The sequence below is a fragment of the Archocentrus centrarchus genome, chromosome 16 (assembly GCF_007364275.1).
Source record: "Archocentrus centrarchus isolate MPI-CPG fArcCen1 chromosome 16, fArcCen1, whole genome shotgun sequence".
In the NCBI taxonomy this organism is placed as follows: Eukaryota; Metazoa; Chordata; class Actinopteri; order Cichliformes; family Cichlidae; genus Archocentrus; species Archocentrus centrarchus.
In genome coordinates, this window is record NC_044361.1 from 5,989,321 (window position 1) to 6,007,235 (window position 17,915).

General features: G+C 40.1%; 1 protein-coding gene across 3 annotated transcripts in view; it reads left to right on the forward strand.

The window, feature by feature from the left end:
* bbs9 (Bardet-Biedl syndrome 9) overlaps positions 1–17,915 on the forward strand; it is a 182,720-nt gene that overhangs the window by 102,878 nt on the left and 61,927 nt on the right. For all 3 annotated transcript variants that reach the window (XM_030749748.1, XM_030749747.1, XM_030749749.1), the window contains 2 exons: positions 55–304; positions 9,428–9,537. In XM_030749748.1, the coding sequence (XP_030605608.1) occupies positions 55–304; positions 9,428–9,537 (360 nt within the window). The remainder of the gene's footprint in view (positions 1–54; positions 305–9,427; positions 9,538–17,915) is intronic.

The window sequence follows — 17,915 nt, forward strand, 5'->3', positions numbered from 1 at the left end:
CCCCGTGTCTCAATAATTTTTACATATAAGCTAAACTTCCTGGTTTCCCCACAGGGCTGGGAAGAGAGCTGTGATGCTGCCGTCTCCCACCTTCTACGAACCTGCTTGTCACAGAATCCCAAGGACCAGGCTACTTCTCTGGCGCAAACAGGAGGACCAGTGCTAGGCCTCCCCAGTGACACCACTCGTCTCAAGAAGCACATCAGCCTGCTTTGTGAACGCATTGGCAAGGGAGGGCGTCTCACCCTGGCTTCTGAGGCTAATGTCCAGGTCCCTGCTCAGGTCCAGAATCTTGCTGTTCCTGGTGAGTCATCAAGGGGAAGGGGAGTTTTTTTTATTATTATTATTATTATTATTATTATTATTTCATTTTGTGTAGTTTTAACCATGATCACAGTTATATCCTAATTTTAACCAAATAGGTTTTGTAGTCTACATTCCACTTAGACCGATACCAACAATAAACAGACCTTTGGTTACATGATGATGATGAATAGAAAGCTTCTTATCCCACTAGAACACTTTGACCTCAGTTTTTTAGAGTTTCCAAAAGTAGAAAGGGAGGCAGAGCCTTCAGCTACCAGGCATATCTCCTGTAGAACCCTCTCCCAGTTTAGGTTCAGGAGACAGACACCCTCTCTATTTTCAAAATTTCCTTTTTAAATAAATTTTAGTACTAGATGAGGTGGCCCTGGGCCATCTTTTAGTTATGCTGCTATATGCTCAGGCTGCTGGTGGACCTCAAGGCCATTGCTATTGTGAATTGCTGCTGTTTTAATAAAATTGAATTTAAATTAAATGTAGCCATATTTAAGTGGTTGTTACCCACTTTTCTTTTCAGTTGTTGGCTTTGGTATCTGAGCTAAATGACATCACAAAGTTCCCATCAATCATTTTAGCCAAAACACTTTAATTCTGCTATTTCTTAGTGAAAAAAAACAGTACCAGCAATGTAAATGCTGATAGACCCAACTGAAGAATTAGAGAATTTGGGAGGGAATTAAATTAAATTGCAATCAGATTGCTGGCTAACAGGTTCAGTGTTAAAAGCAAGCTGCCCTTTGTGTCATATATGATTTTTGTGTAATATTTATATCATTTTAGAATGTGTTTTAAGGAATGTCATTTTAATCTATTCAAACAGCACCTTAAAAGGTTTGTGTGTGTGTTGTGTGTGTGTGTTGTGTGTGTGTGTGTGTGTGTGTGCGTGTGCGTGTGTGTGTGTGTGTGGCTACAGTGTGCATGTGTTGGTGGACAGCCTTGGAAGCTGGTCCCTTGGTGCAGATTTTAAGCCTCAGCAGGCAAAAACATGGAGCCTATTCATTTTATACCTTACAGCCAACACAGAGACTCATATTTAAATGCATCTGCACACGCATCCTTGAAAATGATATACACATGTATGTGAAAAAAATATAATAAATAATACTGCTACAAACAGGTACACACACATATACATGTCCATATAAGTTACACAGTGCAGGCACACTCATAAAAACACGAATATACACACATAATTTTTGCAAGGTAGACACTCGTAAAATCATGCATATACACAAACTCTTTCACACATCTTATGGATCATTTACTCTTGGCTGAAGTTTTAAAGGTCTTTTTGACAAGATCATCAATTACACTTTGCAGCCTCCCCCCTAATGCCTTTCTTGTTTCCTTAGCTTTTTTTCCCCTCTCAACTCTCTTTTATACATAAAACCAAAGTGGGCACTCGTGTCCACTTCATTAGATGCACCTTTCTACTACCAGGTCAAACCCCTTTTGCCTTTAGAGCTGCCTAATGCTTTGTGCCATAGATTTAACAAGGTGCTGGAAACATTCCTCAGAGATTTTGGTCCATATTGACAGCGCCAACAACCGTACCATATTCAAAATCAGTTGAGTCACTTTTCTTCCTCATTCTGATTCTCAGTTAGAAATTCAGCAGATAATCTTCATCATGCCTACATGCCTGAATTGAGTTGCTCCCATGTGATTTTACTGATTAGACACTTGTGTTAACATGCAGTGAAACATGTGTATCTTGTAAAGTGGCAGGTGAATTTATAATCATTATTTTTTACCGGCTTTTTATGTTTCACCAAAATCAGCCACACTTGCAGCTGCAGCATGTAAAATCATTTTCTGTTCCCACAGGTCCGTTGGCCTTTTCAAAACATGAGCTGTTTGATTAAAAATTTTGATGCTCAAAAAACATGTAACCAATTAAAAAAAAGAAACGATTGTAATATGTGGCTGTGTGGGGGGTGGACCCAAATGCAGGACGCACGAGACAAAACTAAATTGTGTGGCAGCTTTAATTCTGGAATCATCTTGCAGGATACAAAACTGAAAACACAAAATCCTAAACTCAACCAAGGCTGTAAAAAGAGACAAAACAACAAGCCTGGGAGAAAAGGGGAAAAACGATAAACAGGGGAACACACAGCTAAGGGGAAACACAGACGAGGACGCAACAATGAACAGAAGAAAACTGAGAGCTTAAATACACACAAGGTAATTGGGAGAGTGGAGACAGCAGGGAACAACAGGTGGACCAAATGAAACTAATAACATAAGGAAGCAAAACCAAACACAAAGCACAGGGAACACAGGACTGTCAAAATAAAACAGGACGTGACCAACTATGATGCACATGCAGACTTAACAGAACACAAGGAATAGAATACACAAGAGACAAGGGACAAAGACAACCAGACACCTGAACCCAGATACTCGGGAAGGACAACACAGCGAGCAGGGATTCAATATAAATACCAGAAACTAAAAAGACCTATAAACTTAAATAAACTAAGAACCAAAACCATATGAACAAACAAAATGCTGGGCATGGGGCCCAGGACCATGACAACGATTCCTCAAGTATAACTCGAATAATTTGACTATAAAAAAAATCCTCGATTCAGATTTGTTGTTTAAACTCTGCAGCTCTGGTGTCTCCATGTAAGCGGAGCATTTCACCCACATTAGCAGCATCAAAGTTCTCCGTCATTGTGACGGATTTATGTATTTTGGAAAAAACATCCTTTAACGAGTGGATCCTCGCTGACACGTTTTTCTACGCCTCCACTGCTCTCTACACCTTGAGTGTGTGTGTGTGTGTGTGTGTGTGTGTGTGTGTGTGTGTGTGTGTGTGGTGTTTGTGCTCACTGTTGTGAGAATTTCAGCTGTTAGCTACCTGAACAGATCACCACAGTAATGTTTAATGTTTTAATCTGATTAGCGACTAAACTAGACCAGCAATAGAAACACACTTACGAGAATGTGTGTGGACGCAAAGCATTACAACATTAAGCTCACGCAGCCCCCAGCTTTTCAACAAAAACACTAATAACACAACAGTAGCAGTTGTTTTACATACAGTCTGTCTGCACATACACAGCAAGCGCAAAGGGGCGGAGCCATTATCAAGACGGTGAGCTCAGGTGGAGCGAAAGGAAATGTTTTTCTAGCCTCCAAAGAAGCAGCGCTTGTTCCTGTAACCACCATTAAACCTTTACTGGGAAGCAGCTGGAGGTCCTTCATCAACCACCTGATCAGCAACGTGAAGAAAAGAGAACTTTGTAGCTGCTCCATCCACCCTGTTTGTTTCACCCAGCCAAAAATCAGCAGTAAATCTACGGAAGTTAAAATATGCAGACGAACTGTTAATAAGACAAAAGTATTTCTTATTGGATTACTCGATTAATCGATGGAATAATCAATAGAATACTCAATTACTAAAATAATCAATAGTTGCAGCCCTACTTGTTTCTGTTTTATTTATGTACGTATGAGTTTACCACAGAGTTTTGTCAGAACTCTTTCCTTAGTGTTGCCGTAACTTAGTGTCCAGAAGTTTTAAGGTAATTTCATAGTTGTCATCATTTTGCCATACAAAGTCCAAATGTGTGTGGTGACACCATTAAGTCATAATCCTCCACATACTTCATAAGATTTGTACATATATTTATATTTTTGAGGATTAATACCATACTCTGTGTGTGTGTGTGTGTGTGTGTGTGTGTGTGTGTGTGTGTGTGTGTGTGTGTGTTAAAGAAAGAGGTCTATAAAACGTTAACGGCATGTTTATAAGTGATTACAGTGATTACAGTAATTCAGCGCACAGTTCAGTGGAGCAGAAGTCAGTCAATAGAGTGTGTGTGAGAGAAAGTGAGTGTGTTTGTATTTATGTTTCCTTGTCATGCGGTCTCTCCTTTCTCTTTTGGTCTTCTGCCAAAATTGACACAGATGGAGTCACCACACACACAAACACATGCAGCACTGCAATAAACAGGCATTCGCTAACCATCTCAGATGTTGCTTTTTCACCCGCCCGTAAACATACACACTTGTTTACGTTTCCAACAACGCCGACAGCAACCGTTTTCTCCGAGACCACAAAAACACACATACACTGAAATACCGCACAATAAGTCTCACTTCATTGGTAGGGAAACCCAACAAAACACACACACCCACTTCTAAGCACATTATCATCTCCGCTTGTCTTTCTTCCAAAAGTATAGAGAGAGGAGGACCAGGTTTGGTTCATGCAGGGACAGGTTGCTCAAAATATGGTTAATGGGAACAGCAAACTTTTAATTTTTCTTAGGTTTTATGAAAAATTTCATCTTAAATGTGTTTGTGGTATGTAGCATATATTAATGAGAATAGAGGCCATTTGGTCAATAGATAATGAAATATTTCCTTTCTTCTAATAAGTTCTTGTTCAGAACATCACTTTAGCTGCTGGAAAATTACAGGACCTGGAACAAGCCCATGGAGTGGGAACTCAGAGAAATCTGGTGATGCATATCCCATATACACTATAAATACTAGTATTCCAGTTACTAATTACTGGTTGCTATTTACACAGGCGACTGCAATGTTTAGAAACACAAACCAGCAGTTTTTTTAAAATGGTTAATCTAGTTTTACTGTAACCATTGATCTGACTTGTTCCACTGTATGCTTTGGTTTATTTTCTGCAGCCTGTGACTCATTCAGATGACTGTTACAATATATGAATACATTAAGGACATATTCAGAACATTAATATATTCCAGCTGATATATAATTTTATCCAGCTAACATGTTTGCTACAGTTTCACTCCTGCTGTCTACAGTGCCAGTCGCGCTATCACATCACCTTTTGTCTTATCCTGATGACGTCATTCGGACTAACTTGAAGCTTCAACAGCTGTACACTGTACGCATACACCCACCTGGTGAAATCAGGACAGTTTATCACATAGTTCATTAGTCAGTGTGTTCTCAGCATTGCTCAAAACCGCCTTCAGCTAAAGAGGTGTGTATACAGATGCTTTCTCCCACCCACCCACACATACATACACCATCTAAACAAGATCACAAGATGAAAAAGTTATTTGAGTGCATGATCGACCACCCACCCCCATCCAAAACAAAACAAAAACTCATTATTGTCTTCTATCCCATCTGTGCCCTATGTCCTGTTTATTCTGCTGGTTTCTTCTTTGCTGGAATCTGCGGTTACTCTTGTATTTTAGTCTTGTTTTTTTTTTTTTTTTTGGATCAGTGACAGATCTGTTGTTTATCTTTTTCTGTTCTACGTGTCTGTGGTTGTTTCTTTTCCCTTTTTACATTATGACACATGTTGCTCTAATGAATCAACCCCTCTCATTTATCCAGAATGTAATATTTTCACATCCTCATTTTTTCCCTTTCTTTTACACTCCTCTCCTAATGAACTCGAAAGAGATTGCTTATGTTCACAGTCCAGTTAAAGCAAGCAGACACACAGACTACACACACACACACACACACACACCCCTATAGCGCGAGTGTGTTGCAGTTATTTTCACCGTGTTCCACTGGTAGCTGTGGTTTGGGGCCTCCATCTATTTTAGACTTAAAGAGAGCGGAGAAGAAGGGCTGTGTGTGCATGAGTGTGCGCACACATGTATGTATATCTGTGTGTGCATGTGGAAGGTTGGAAGACACGGGACAGAGGAAACTACACGTAGTTTCTTAAGTGTATGTCATGTTTGTGTGTGTGTTTCTGTCCAGCTGTCATTGTTCTCTTCGCTGTGTTGTTCCAATTGATGAGTTCTCCTCCAGGATGTTATATCTAAAAACAGCAGAGTTCTATTTTTAGAAAAAAATCAAAAAATATATTAATTTGCTCTTAAGTGTTAGACTTTTGTGGGTTTTTTTAGACAGGAAACTGTAAGAATTATTTTGTGAGTTGTTAAGATTCATTGTCTGAAATTGCTTTATTTACAGTTTTGTACTTTTTTGTAATTTTTAACTGGCAGTGGAACGAATCTGTTGTGGCCACCACTCAGTGTATTTGTGAAGTGCTTTTGCCGTACTCACATGTGGTTTGTAAGTTTAGACTGTAGAAAGCTAGACAAAAGATACCAGGTGTCTGATTCAAACACACCAGTTTTTTAGGAATCACACTTCCTGGTTTTTGATGTGTGTTTTCAATAAGAATATTACTTTGAGCCGTGTGTGTGTGTGTGTGCGCACGCACAGAAATTTGTACGGTCTAACATACTGAATATATATATATTTATGTACAAATTTGTATTTGACGGGAGAAAAAAGCATAAAGCCAAATTGCTGGTAACCACAGAGGCATAGTATCACCACCCATCTTCAAAACCACAGCCCAGAATAAGGCAGGAATGCACTGGTGTCTCCGTACTGCAGACCAGAAAGAACTGTCTATTGAAAGCAGCTTAACCCCTCACCAAGCTGTCCAAAACTGTCCTGAAGCAGCCCCAAACCTGTCACAGACTGGCCCAAATGGTCTCATGCTGTCCCACAATGTCCTCAGATCATCACAAAATGCTTAAACTTTCTTCAAGCTGTCCTCAAATTGTTCTTAAGTGATCCAAAAACCATTCCCAATAAATACAAAACAGATCCACAAATGCCCACATTCTGTCTTAAGCTGAACACATTTCCCAAAGACTGTTCCCACCTCAGCTGTATCTCCTAAACCTTCTTGCACCTCCTGACTAGCACCAAACTGCATTTTTTTTTCCCCCCAGATCCAGGAGTTGTTATAGATATTATTGTGACAGAAAATAGAAGCTCTATTGTGTCTTTAAGATGAAGAGTTTGACCCTGCTTCTGAAAGAGTTCCTGTCTGGAATCCCTTCAGAATGAAGTACAGATTACATAACTGTTATTTATACTGCTAATACTACTCATGCTAACACTTTTTCTGCGCTACTACTACTACAAGAAGTAGTAGTAATAATATGGCTGTTTTAGACTTTTGTATATTCTGGTTTGATTTGAAGCAAGTTTGGTAATATACTAACTATATACTGGTCCTCCTTTACATTCTTTCAAAATTGTCTCTTATACTGTTGCTCTGCGGCTTTATTTGGGTCTTCAAGTTTTTTTAAGTGAGATGTGATGCAGAGTCTAAATCTTAATATTCTCAAAACCGGTAACTCATCCAATGAGACAAATATAGACTAAGTGTAAGCAGAGAAAAAAACACAGAACAACACCACAACTCTGACCAGGTGGTATAACAGCTACTATATTTACAGAGAGAGGGACAGGGTGGAATGTGTGAGAGGTCAGCGGTAAGAGACGGTCTGTGTGTTCACAGAGTAAGTTGCTCCAGAGGTGGGCTATTTCCTTACTCTGTGTTGATGTAAGAATGAGGTTAAAACCACACACACACACACACACACACACAGATCCACACATTCCCCGTGAAATTGTAAGACAGCCTTAGAAAAACACCTTCCCAATTAAGAGCAAGGCATATCTCATTTCAAACAACTGGGAGTGAGTGGCCATGTGTGTGTGAGTGTATGTGTGTGTGTTGTGTGTGTGTGTGTGAGAGCCACAGGCTGTGCTCTCACCAAAGAGAACAAGATTGGCTTTAGAAAAGGCCAGGATAAATATTAGAGAGGGCTTAGGATAATCTGCACTCACACATACACACACAGATGTAGACTCAGTGGGGGAGATGGAGACACACACATTCTCGGACACCTTAAGGTAGAGCATGATGGCAGACACACATGCACAGTCTGGCTCGTACGTGCACAAACACACACACACACACAAGACAGCGAAACACATGTGTGAAAGTGCACATTAAAGGAAAGTACCGTGAAACTGGACACAGTTCTCCGGAGCCAAAGAAATGGGGAGAAGGGGGGGGGACGAAAAGAAGAAATGAAGGAGGTAGAAGGAGAATAAGATGGGATGATGAGAAATAGAAATGAAGCAGAGAGAAAAAGAAGAGGGCTAACAAAAAGGAAACTGCATGAGGAGTGGCAGAGAATGAGACAGGAAGAGCAGATCAAGACACGGATGAAAAGAATAAAGGAAGAGGAGACAGAGCAGGGAGGTGAAGCATGAGAAGACGATGAAGAGGAGACAAAGAGGAAGAGGTGGAATGAGGAGACTGTGATGTAGGACAGAGAGAACAAGGCCGTCCAATTCATCGGCCTCAGGAGCTCCCTAAATCCACACTGATCCATGGGATTCTAGCAGGGATTTCATCACGCAGACACAATTTCTCCTCTCACACATCGAGATTCACACACACACACACACACACACACACACACACACTGTTTAATTACATTTACCTTCTCTGAAACATCTGGAAGATTTTGTGTACATTATTTATTTCTGTGTCTGGTAAATGTATGCAAACAGTGAGGAGACTTCAGTCTAGATGCAGGAGTCAAAAAGTGAAGTTTCATTTTGGAAAGATTCTTAAAGAAGCTTTGAACAGATGAAAAATAACACAAAACTGGTTTGAGTTGAACTCTGGGCCACATATTAATTGCAATAGGAAAAACAAACACCCATTACATGCTGGTAGCAAACAATTATAACAATTTAACTTTTGTTTTCTGTCATGGTTGACAAGAATACAAAATTATGAATCATGAATAATTTGATATATGATTCATTAGATGATCTGTATATACAATCCATTGGTAAAGGTTGTACTAAATAATAATAATTGTAATAAAAAATAACACTACAGGAATTCCTAATTATCCAAAACCCCAAATCTAAGTAATCAGGACTCCTGCTCTGCTGCTCCTTGGATTAAAAACTTGTTGTTATGGCAGCTCGATGGCTTTGCAGCACAAAGGGTCACAATTGCGCCACAGAAACAAAGTTTTTATAACATTGCTTGATCTTATAAATCTGAAAACATGTTCGGTTTGTCAGGGTGTCCAGAAGAAAGGCACTTTTTTTAAAAAAATGCCTGGCTTCTTTAATGAAGCCGCTAACTGGCCTGTTTATCTGCATCACACTGAACAGCTTTTAATACACATTTTTAGAACAAATATGTTTTTAACCCCAAAAAAAAAATAAATCAAGAAGAATGATTTGTTAAGTGCTTTTTTAAAAATGATTTCCTGATGTATCCTGTATATCTTTCACTCAGGAGGTATTGAGCCCATAGCAGAGATGTCTGGTGATGGGGAGGAGATAGAAGTTCCACAGGAGGCGACCAAGTTATTAAAAAGAAACAGCCATCTAAGAAAGCCAAGAAAGGTAGGATCACAACATCCTCCATAACTCTTTGTTTTTCTGCTCTTCATCTCATGATTGTCCTTTGTTCTTTATTTGGAGCTGGATATTCTCCAGCCCTCAGTCTCATCTGTGGCTCTGCTTCTTCTTGTCACATTTCAAACCAGCAGTACATCCACAGTCCTGACAGTGATATCTGATCTCTGTCTACCTCTGTTTCCTCACAGCATCATGCTCTTTCTCATCTGTTATTTGTGTGTAACGCTTTGACTGCCGTGGGCTCGTGGTCTGCGTGGTTTTGATTCTTGTCTGTGCCAAAAGATAAAATCAAACAGTAAATTTGGTTCTTTGGCTACAACATGAATAACTGTGTTTCATTAGGTTTGTTGTTGTTGTTTTGTTTTTTGTTTTTCTCAAACCTATTCTGCACATTTTGTTGCTGTGACTTACAGTATGGGGCAAAGTCTCCGTTAATGCTAACAGCTAAATCCCTGCTGGCCTTGCTCCACTGGTGAATTGCTAACAGCAGGCAGTGGATTTATGTTTGCTGAAACAGAGGATTAAACTTAAAATGTACTCGGGGACAGTTCCACTAGACTGCCAGGTAAAGTTCTGATCCACCTTTCCTTTCCAGTTATAGCAGCTCCCTGGTTATGAAACAGTGCTGCTACTTTGCAAAAACCTGGACGGTAAAGTAGAATTTGCCAGAACAGATTTTCAGTGCTCTCTATTGGTCTGTCTATTTTAATCATAATGATGAATATCTCAGTATATTTTTCCCCCAATATTGTGACAGGAGACGTTAGATCATGTCCATCATTGCTGGTTTACAGTTACCAGGTCTTTACGCTCGTCCTCTGCTTGGTGTTGATTGTCTTTCATTCTCACTTTCTTCTGGCTCTACTCTGAGTCTGTTCTTCTATCTACGAGCCTGCACGGGACATATCAGATTAGAAGAGAAGATATGTGGTCTTGGGTACAACTGTATATTGTGACTATATTTATTTTTCTAATCAAGCGAGTCCATCTTTTTTTTTCTCTTCCTCATTCTTAGTTCTTTTCTTCATGGTTTTTCCTTCTTTACGGTCCTCTCCTTTGTTTTTGTCTCTCAGTTTCTTACCAGATTAGTTTAATATGAGATGAATAACATATCACTTGAACCCCCGCATACAAAGACATTGGCATTAACACAAAAACAATAAATACATATTGTTTCTGAGCTCCTGCCTTTGTCACTCACACACACACACACACACACACACACACACACACACACCACACACACATAGACGCACATGCACTCACATACCCAGTCTCCTGCCAGAAAGGGCTTCTGGTTTGCATTGAGTACAAATCCAAGTTTTATGACAGTTTGTCTTTCCTAAACCCGGGTGGATAGATTCTCTTTGATGAGCTCTACTTTCGTTAGTGGTCAGGGTGTAAGTGTGTGTTACTGTGCACATATGTGTGCACGCGTGTGGTTAATCCACTCAGGCGTCACCGCTAATGAGAAGGGGAGGTGTGGGAGACACTGAGAAGGCGACACAGGGATCATTAGATACGCTCACATATACATATAGTGCATCTATACACACACACACACACACACACACACACACACACACACACACAGTGCCAGCATGCTTGTCATAAGTCTCTGTTCTCTGGGCTTAGATATATGACTTTCAGGCACAGAAAGGTGGATGTTGAGGTTATAATAAGCCTTTGTTCCTAAATGTGTCTCAGCACTTTTTTGAAAATTCAAGTGTGCCATCAAGAAATTACTTTAAATAAATATTTAAATATTATAAAGAAATGTTTATTTTTGTTTATTGATTTCAAGATTTTTACCTTACTGATATAAACATTACAAAAAAAAATCAAAATGACAATCGCATTCATTTTAAAATGGGGAAAAAATCCTAACATTGCAACTTTTCACTAATTGCGTTTGCATGTGTAAACCGAACGAGCTTTGAAACGTGCCAGCTAAAATCATATAGACACTAAATTAGACTAGAGAATATCTGTATTCCCAGTCCTGTCCTTAAACTGGAGTGAGACTATTTTCTTTCTTGATAGTGTGAATCTAATAAAGGTGATCTCTATTTCACAAGAAAGATATCTATATCAATGTATTGAATTATGTTGCGTTCTATTATGTTTTATTTCAGTGACACAGTGGGCAGCTGTGAGTAAATGAATTAGGAAATGCTGATGTGGGATTTTATGACTCTAAACAACAACTCGCACAGTTACCAGAGCTGTGTGTGGAGCCCAATAGGATCAGAGGTCGCTAGCAGTGGCGATGCACCCTGCTGCCACCAACCTGCTGCTCCGGAACAACTGCTCGTTTTCCAAACGCAGTATAACACTTGTTATATTGCATTATTAGCTGCACTGAGCTCAATGCAAACACCCTGTTAATTGCGAGTGCCATAGCCATGATTCAGTGTGTAATTATTTGAGCTTTATTATTTGTCTATCTGATGATCCAAAGGTTTTGTATCAAAACAGAGACTTAACAGTACTTTCCTACTGTGTTTTTTTTTCTCTCGCTCCCTCTCCCTCACACACACACACACACACATACACACACATGCGTGCGCCAATCATTTTTGACAGAGATGATTGAAAAAGGCAAAATGAAAATGATCCCCAATTAGCACTGTTTGTCATGGAAACCTCCACAGCAACTCTGTGGTTTGCACTTAAATTGAGAAGAGGAAAGAGGGACGAAGGGAATGAGGGAAATGAGAAGGGGGTGGGGGGGGGGTGGGGGGTTGCATCATGTCCGGGACTTGTCCTGTAGTCACCACTCCTCCTCTTGATGAGACAGAAAGACAGAGGGAGAAAATAAGAAACAGCAGTGGCTTGTAAAGTCCTTTCACATATAATGTGATTGTTTATTAAAGCTTGTCTTGAAAGTCTGGAGCTTGTTGGTGTTGCTCAAGGACAGCATAGAGGATGTTTTCATGTTTAAAGGCATAACTCAGGAAACACTTCCTGCAGTTCACTTTGGATCACACTGGAGTTTGCCAACACAAAAAGCATCATGCATAAGTTTTAAAAAAAAAGTTTTTTTCATCCCTTCTGCTCACCCCTATATGAAGCAGTATTCATTTTTCATATATTTGTTTTTTGTTTGGTTAGTGACCTTTATTTCTTGTCATCTCTTGTTAATAAGATTATGTTGAAAATAAACGCATAGCATAAGTAAACATAAGGTTTCTTTTTTACCCAAATATGGACTTTACAGATGAACATTAATCTTTTGAGTATTGCCTTGTGGAAAATTAGATAAAGCAGTTTCCATACTTACATTCCTGTTACCTGGTGGCCGACTTACATTATAGGCTTTTATGATTATATATGCAATAATACACAATCAACTTATTACATATTACATATGCCAATTTACTGGTGATGCTCTGTCTATGGTTTAAATCTGGCCAAACATATACAGTAGTATTTTTTGTCCTGTGGTGGCAAAATGCCAAAAATGCCTTTGGGTAGACTGGCTAGCTCACAACTCCCATAAAACTATAAAGCAAGGTGGTAGAGTGCAAATCAGTTTAAAGCCCCATATGATGCAGACAAAGACACACACATCTACCGCCGTCTTCCGCCTACCTGTCTATGACTTAAAAGTAATTAGGCACCGGGCCAAACCCCACACTACACACAGACCTTTCTGTTAGAGTGCATGCCAGCCGGAAAGCACATTTGGCTGACTTGAAAGGCATCAAAAGGCATCTAAAAGCAGGACAGAGGAAGAGAGAGAAGGCGAGAGAACGGTGGAGCAAACGCTCTCTCCTCTGCTTGAAAAGGTGGGATGAAAGAGAGATGAAAGAGAGAGTGCCTACCTTCTTCTCTTTCCTGGTGCTGCATCTCTTTTTTGTTGTTCTGCTCCTCCCCTACAGCCCACCTGGGATCACAGACATGATCCAGAGTAAGGACACGCGCGCACGCACGCACACACGCATGCACGCACGCACAACTAGATGTAGGCACATAAAACCAACTAGGAAACTTGAGTTCTATATTTAATTTTTAACTTGCAAATCAGTAATGCACATACTGCGCATCCATCCATCCATCCATCCATCCATCCGTCTATCCATTCTCTTCTGCTTATCCTGTTCAGGATCACAGGCGGGGGAGCCTATCCCAGCTGACATAGGGTGAGAGGCAGGGTACACCCTGTACAGGTCACCAGACTGTCACAGGGCCAACACAGAGAGACAGACAAACATTCACACTCACATTCACACCTATGGGAATTTAGAGTGACCAATTAACCTAACCCCAGTAACTGCATGTCTTTGGATTATGGGAGGGAACCGGAGTACCCGGAGAAAACCCACGCAGACACGAGGAGAACATGCAAACTCCACACAGAGAGGCCTGGGCCAGTCGAACCGAGACCTTCTGGATGTCATTCTAGCTGTGAGACAGTAGTGCTAACCACCACGCCACCATGCTGCCCCATACTGCCCCGTACTGTGCATACATTTGAATATAAACAGCTAGAACACACAACACATACTAATTATTTCAGTGTCTCTCGCTCACACAAGCGTACATGTATATACCTGGCTTTGTTAGAGAAGAAAAATAGAAATAACTTGAATTCTGCCCTAATGGTGAGTTTCATTGCTTCCCTCAACTCTGTCCTTGAGTCAGTAGAGGACTCATTAGGAACAGTGTCAGTTTGTGGTCAGTGGCCTTCTTTAGCTGCATTATGCACCACTCACAGCCATTATAGATTTAAGTTCCAAGCAATAGCTATTAGCTACCAGGATAGGGCCTTGACCTTTCATATTCAGACTTTAGAAATACTGCACTTCATGTATATTAGCATCAAACATCAGCCATTACTCCCACAGTCATAAAGGCCATTCTGGCATGTCAATATTGCAGCTTGTGTGGATTGGTAATTTGCATTACCTGTGTACCTTCACCCCTTTTAATCTGTTTTCTGTATGAAAAGGTTTATCAATTATGCCTTGAATCCAAATAAAGGCTGTTTATTGATTCTTTGTATCTGTGTGAAAAAATAAACAAACAAAACTTGAGGAAAAGTGTTGGACAAACCTGGCTGCCTTTTCTCACGCTTAGGGGATTCTCACTGTAGGGTACTTTACTCCCACTCGCTTAATGTGAATTTGTGGTGAGTCTGAATACAGTCCATCATTACATGAACTTTGTACTAGGGAGCTGCAAGATACAATCCATTACCATTTTCTCATCCTGCTGATTTGGACATTTGTATTCCTGGTAATGTCAGCACTGCGTTTGTGAAAACCCCGCCAGATGAGACAAGCGGATGAGTCAGCCTTTGAGATGATCAGTCATGTAAAAAACCCCCAATGAAACTAAAGCACCCTTTTTCAAACAAAACATCCTAGTAAGTAAACACAATTAGCATTTCCCTTTGTGCACTTTCACATCATCTCAAGAACTGTGAAATAAATGTCTAATAAATCAGTAATTCAAAAATAAACAAAACAAAGCACACATCAAAGATGGCAAATGCTGTTCTTTGTACTTTGCAGTTGAGCAGCTTAATATTTATTAGTCAATGTTTCTTTGTTTGGCTCATCAGCAAGATGTTGTGTTGACAGGGCAATACACGACACATACTAAATAATGCGTGATGTTATGGAACAGATAGGCCTGTAATCCAGCCACTTTGTGAATCTTTAGTTTTTCTGGTATATAGGGTTCTCATGTTTTCACACAGCATGGACCATGCTCCACACCTACATGGCTGAGGTGGCTGTAAGGAGCTGGAGCCGTGAGCTGGCTGGTACCTGTTTTGGTGGTTATCACAACAGTGGACACGAGAGGTCAAGAGAACCATGAAGAAGCTGAAAACGGGTTCTCATGGTTATCTTGGTTATTTTGTGGGAATTTAAAGGTGGCTGACAGGTACAGGCAAGCCAGCTGAAGCAAAAACTTGGATTTGGGAGGAGTTTGGTGAGACTTGGAAGGAATACTTATTGATTATACTGAGGTACTGTACTTTATAGTATAAAATAATATACAATACTGAGATCTCCTCAGGCCTGCTCACTCGCATCCTGATCGTGTAGATCAGATAAGCGCCACCCTCTTGAGGATTCTTGAGGCGGTGGGAGTTTGACCCAAGTTTTGTGCGGGTGTCCTGTGGTGGGTGCTTCCAGCTCTGGGATATCAAACCTGTTTTTACAGGCTTTTCATCCCTATAAAACCATAATGAGAGCATGGCTCTCATTACTGGCAATAAGTCAGACTCCTCTTGGTGGTTGTTTGCCAGGGCTGCCCTTTGTCACAGACTCTGCTCCTAGCTTTTATGGACACAATTTCTTGGTATAGCCAAAGGGTGAAAGGTTTGGTGTCCACAGTATCATGTCTTTGCTTTTTGTGGATGATGTGATCCAGTTTATTGGAATAAGGATCTCCAGGTTGTGCTGGGGTGGTTTGCAGCAAAGTGCAAAGTAGTCCATGGGTCAGATCACTTTTTGGTCCATCTCAGGGTGGCAAAACGTAACCATAATTTTTGAGAAATTACATGTCTGTACATGATATTTTGGTATGATAGCCCTTCCAAAGTGGTAGCTTAGTCACAGTTATCAGCTCATGAAGTTAACAACCCCTTAAGAAAAATGTTGTTTTTTGACACTGTGTATATCTAGTTTAGGCTCATGGTACAGACATTTATCAAAGGTCTAGAATATAGTGTTTGGTATCATTTTAAAGGGAACCCTCATGGCTTTCATTTGAGCAAGGTTTTCAATCTCTTTGACCAAAATAAAGGTCAGTAGACATATTTAAACCACAAATAATACAAATTTTTTCATAATTTTCACCTAAACTAAGTAATTTCTTTTAACCCTGTGGCAGCCAGGTACATCAGGGACAAAAGAGTCAACCACTGCAATACTCACAGGACCAGGGTTATTATAGTTAACGAAAACGAACGAAATAACAAAAACTGAAAACGAAAAAACATTGTCGTTAACTGAAATAAATAAAAACTATAATTAAAAGGAAAAAACAATAACTAATTAAAACTGAATTGTGAGTTTACAAAACTAACTAAAACTAACTGAAATTATCGATAAACTGACTTTCATTTACTTTTTTTTTTTTTTTTTTAAGCCTTGTGGATTGATATCAAATAATTTTTTCCGCTCTCCGAGTTTAAGCTGGGAGCGCCATCGGACAACTGTGTGAGTGTGTGCGCATGTGCGTGCGCTCACCACGCTGGTCCGCAAAGTAATGGCTGCGGTCTGCCGAGAAAGCGGCAGAGTCCCGTATGGAGGTTCTTTGAGTACAAGAGCACAGATAGAATCGAAAGTCTTGTTGTGGATGATGAAAAATGTGCGGAACATTTCTTAGTCAGTAAAAACCAGCAACATCAAAGTCCACCTGAGAATCGCACAACGGCTACAGAAACCGCTCTGATCCTACCAGGTAACCTGGCCTGCGCCTCTGAGAAACGGGACTACTTGTCGGGTCCACGCAGCCCAGAAAGTTGTGACTAAACTGTTTAGTCCTTGTGGGTTTCCGGCTACTTTATCAGTGAGAGAATAACAATCAGGAATAATAATCAAAGCATCAATATAAGGACTCACAACTGTCAGCAAATTCCTGGTAGGAGACTGCTGAAACTGTCAGGATGGATGTGAAGGAATGAAGAAAGTGAAAAAAAACAGGGACAAATATGTTTGCAGCCAAAAAACTGAGCACAAAGAGCGAGGACCAAAAAAGAAGTCCCAGCCTGCGCTGCATATAAAACACCTGCACACGACCACAAGGTAATTAACACACACAATCCAGCTACACAAGCATAAATGTGGACATGAGGTCGGCAACTTCCGTAGGTTGTGTACAGAGGCCGCAAAGACCCTGCAAGTTTAATTAGCGAGCATCTAACCAAGCTAGCTCCAAAACAGAAGCAGCATCAGGTGGTGAGAACATCAGGATGCAGCTGGATTTGAGCTTTGACTCCTTCAAAGAGTTTGTTTTTGTCAAACACCACATGTAGGTGTTGTTAATCTACTGCACTGATGCTGAACTTTATTGTGGAGTTTATTGTAGAATTTATTGAGTTTGGGAATTCATGTTTTTCTTTGTTTCTCCCTGTTGATGTTCATGTGTGTCCTTAATATTACACACATTTAGCATGTCTTGTGAACAGCTGGTTGTTGAATATATTTCTTTAAACGGTATCTTTTGTCAAGTTTTCATTACACAATAGTCACTTTTGCGCCTTGAATCTTGCACCTGATTAGGTATGAAAATACTAAAACTAATACTGAAACTAACTGAAACTAACTAAAACTAAGCATGAAACCAAAAATAAAAACTAATAAAAATGAGAAAAACCACACTGAAAACTAATTAAAACTAAC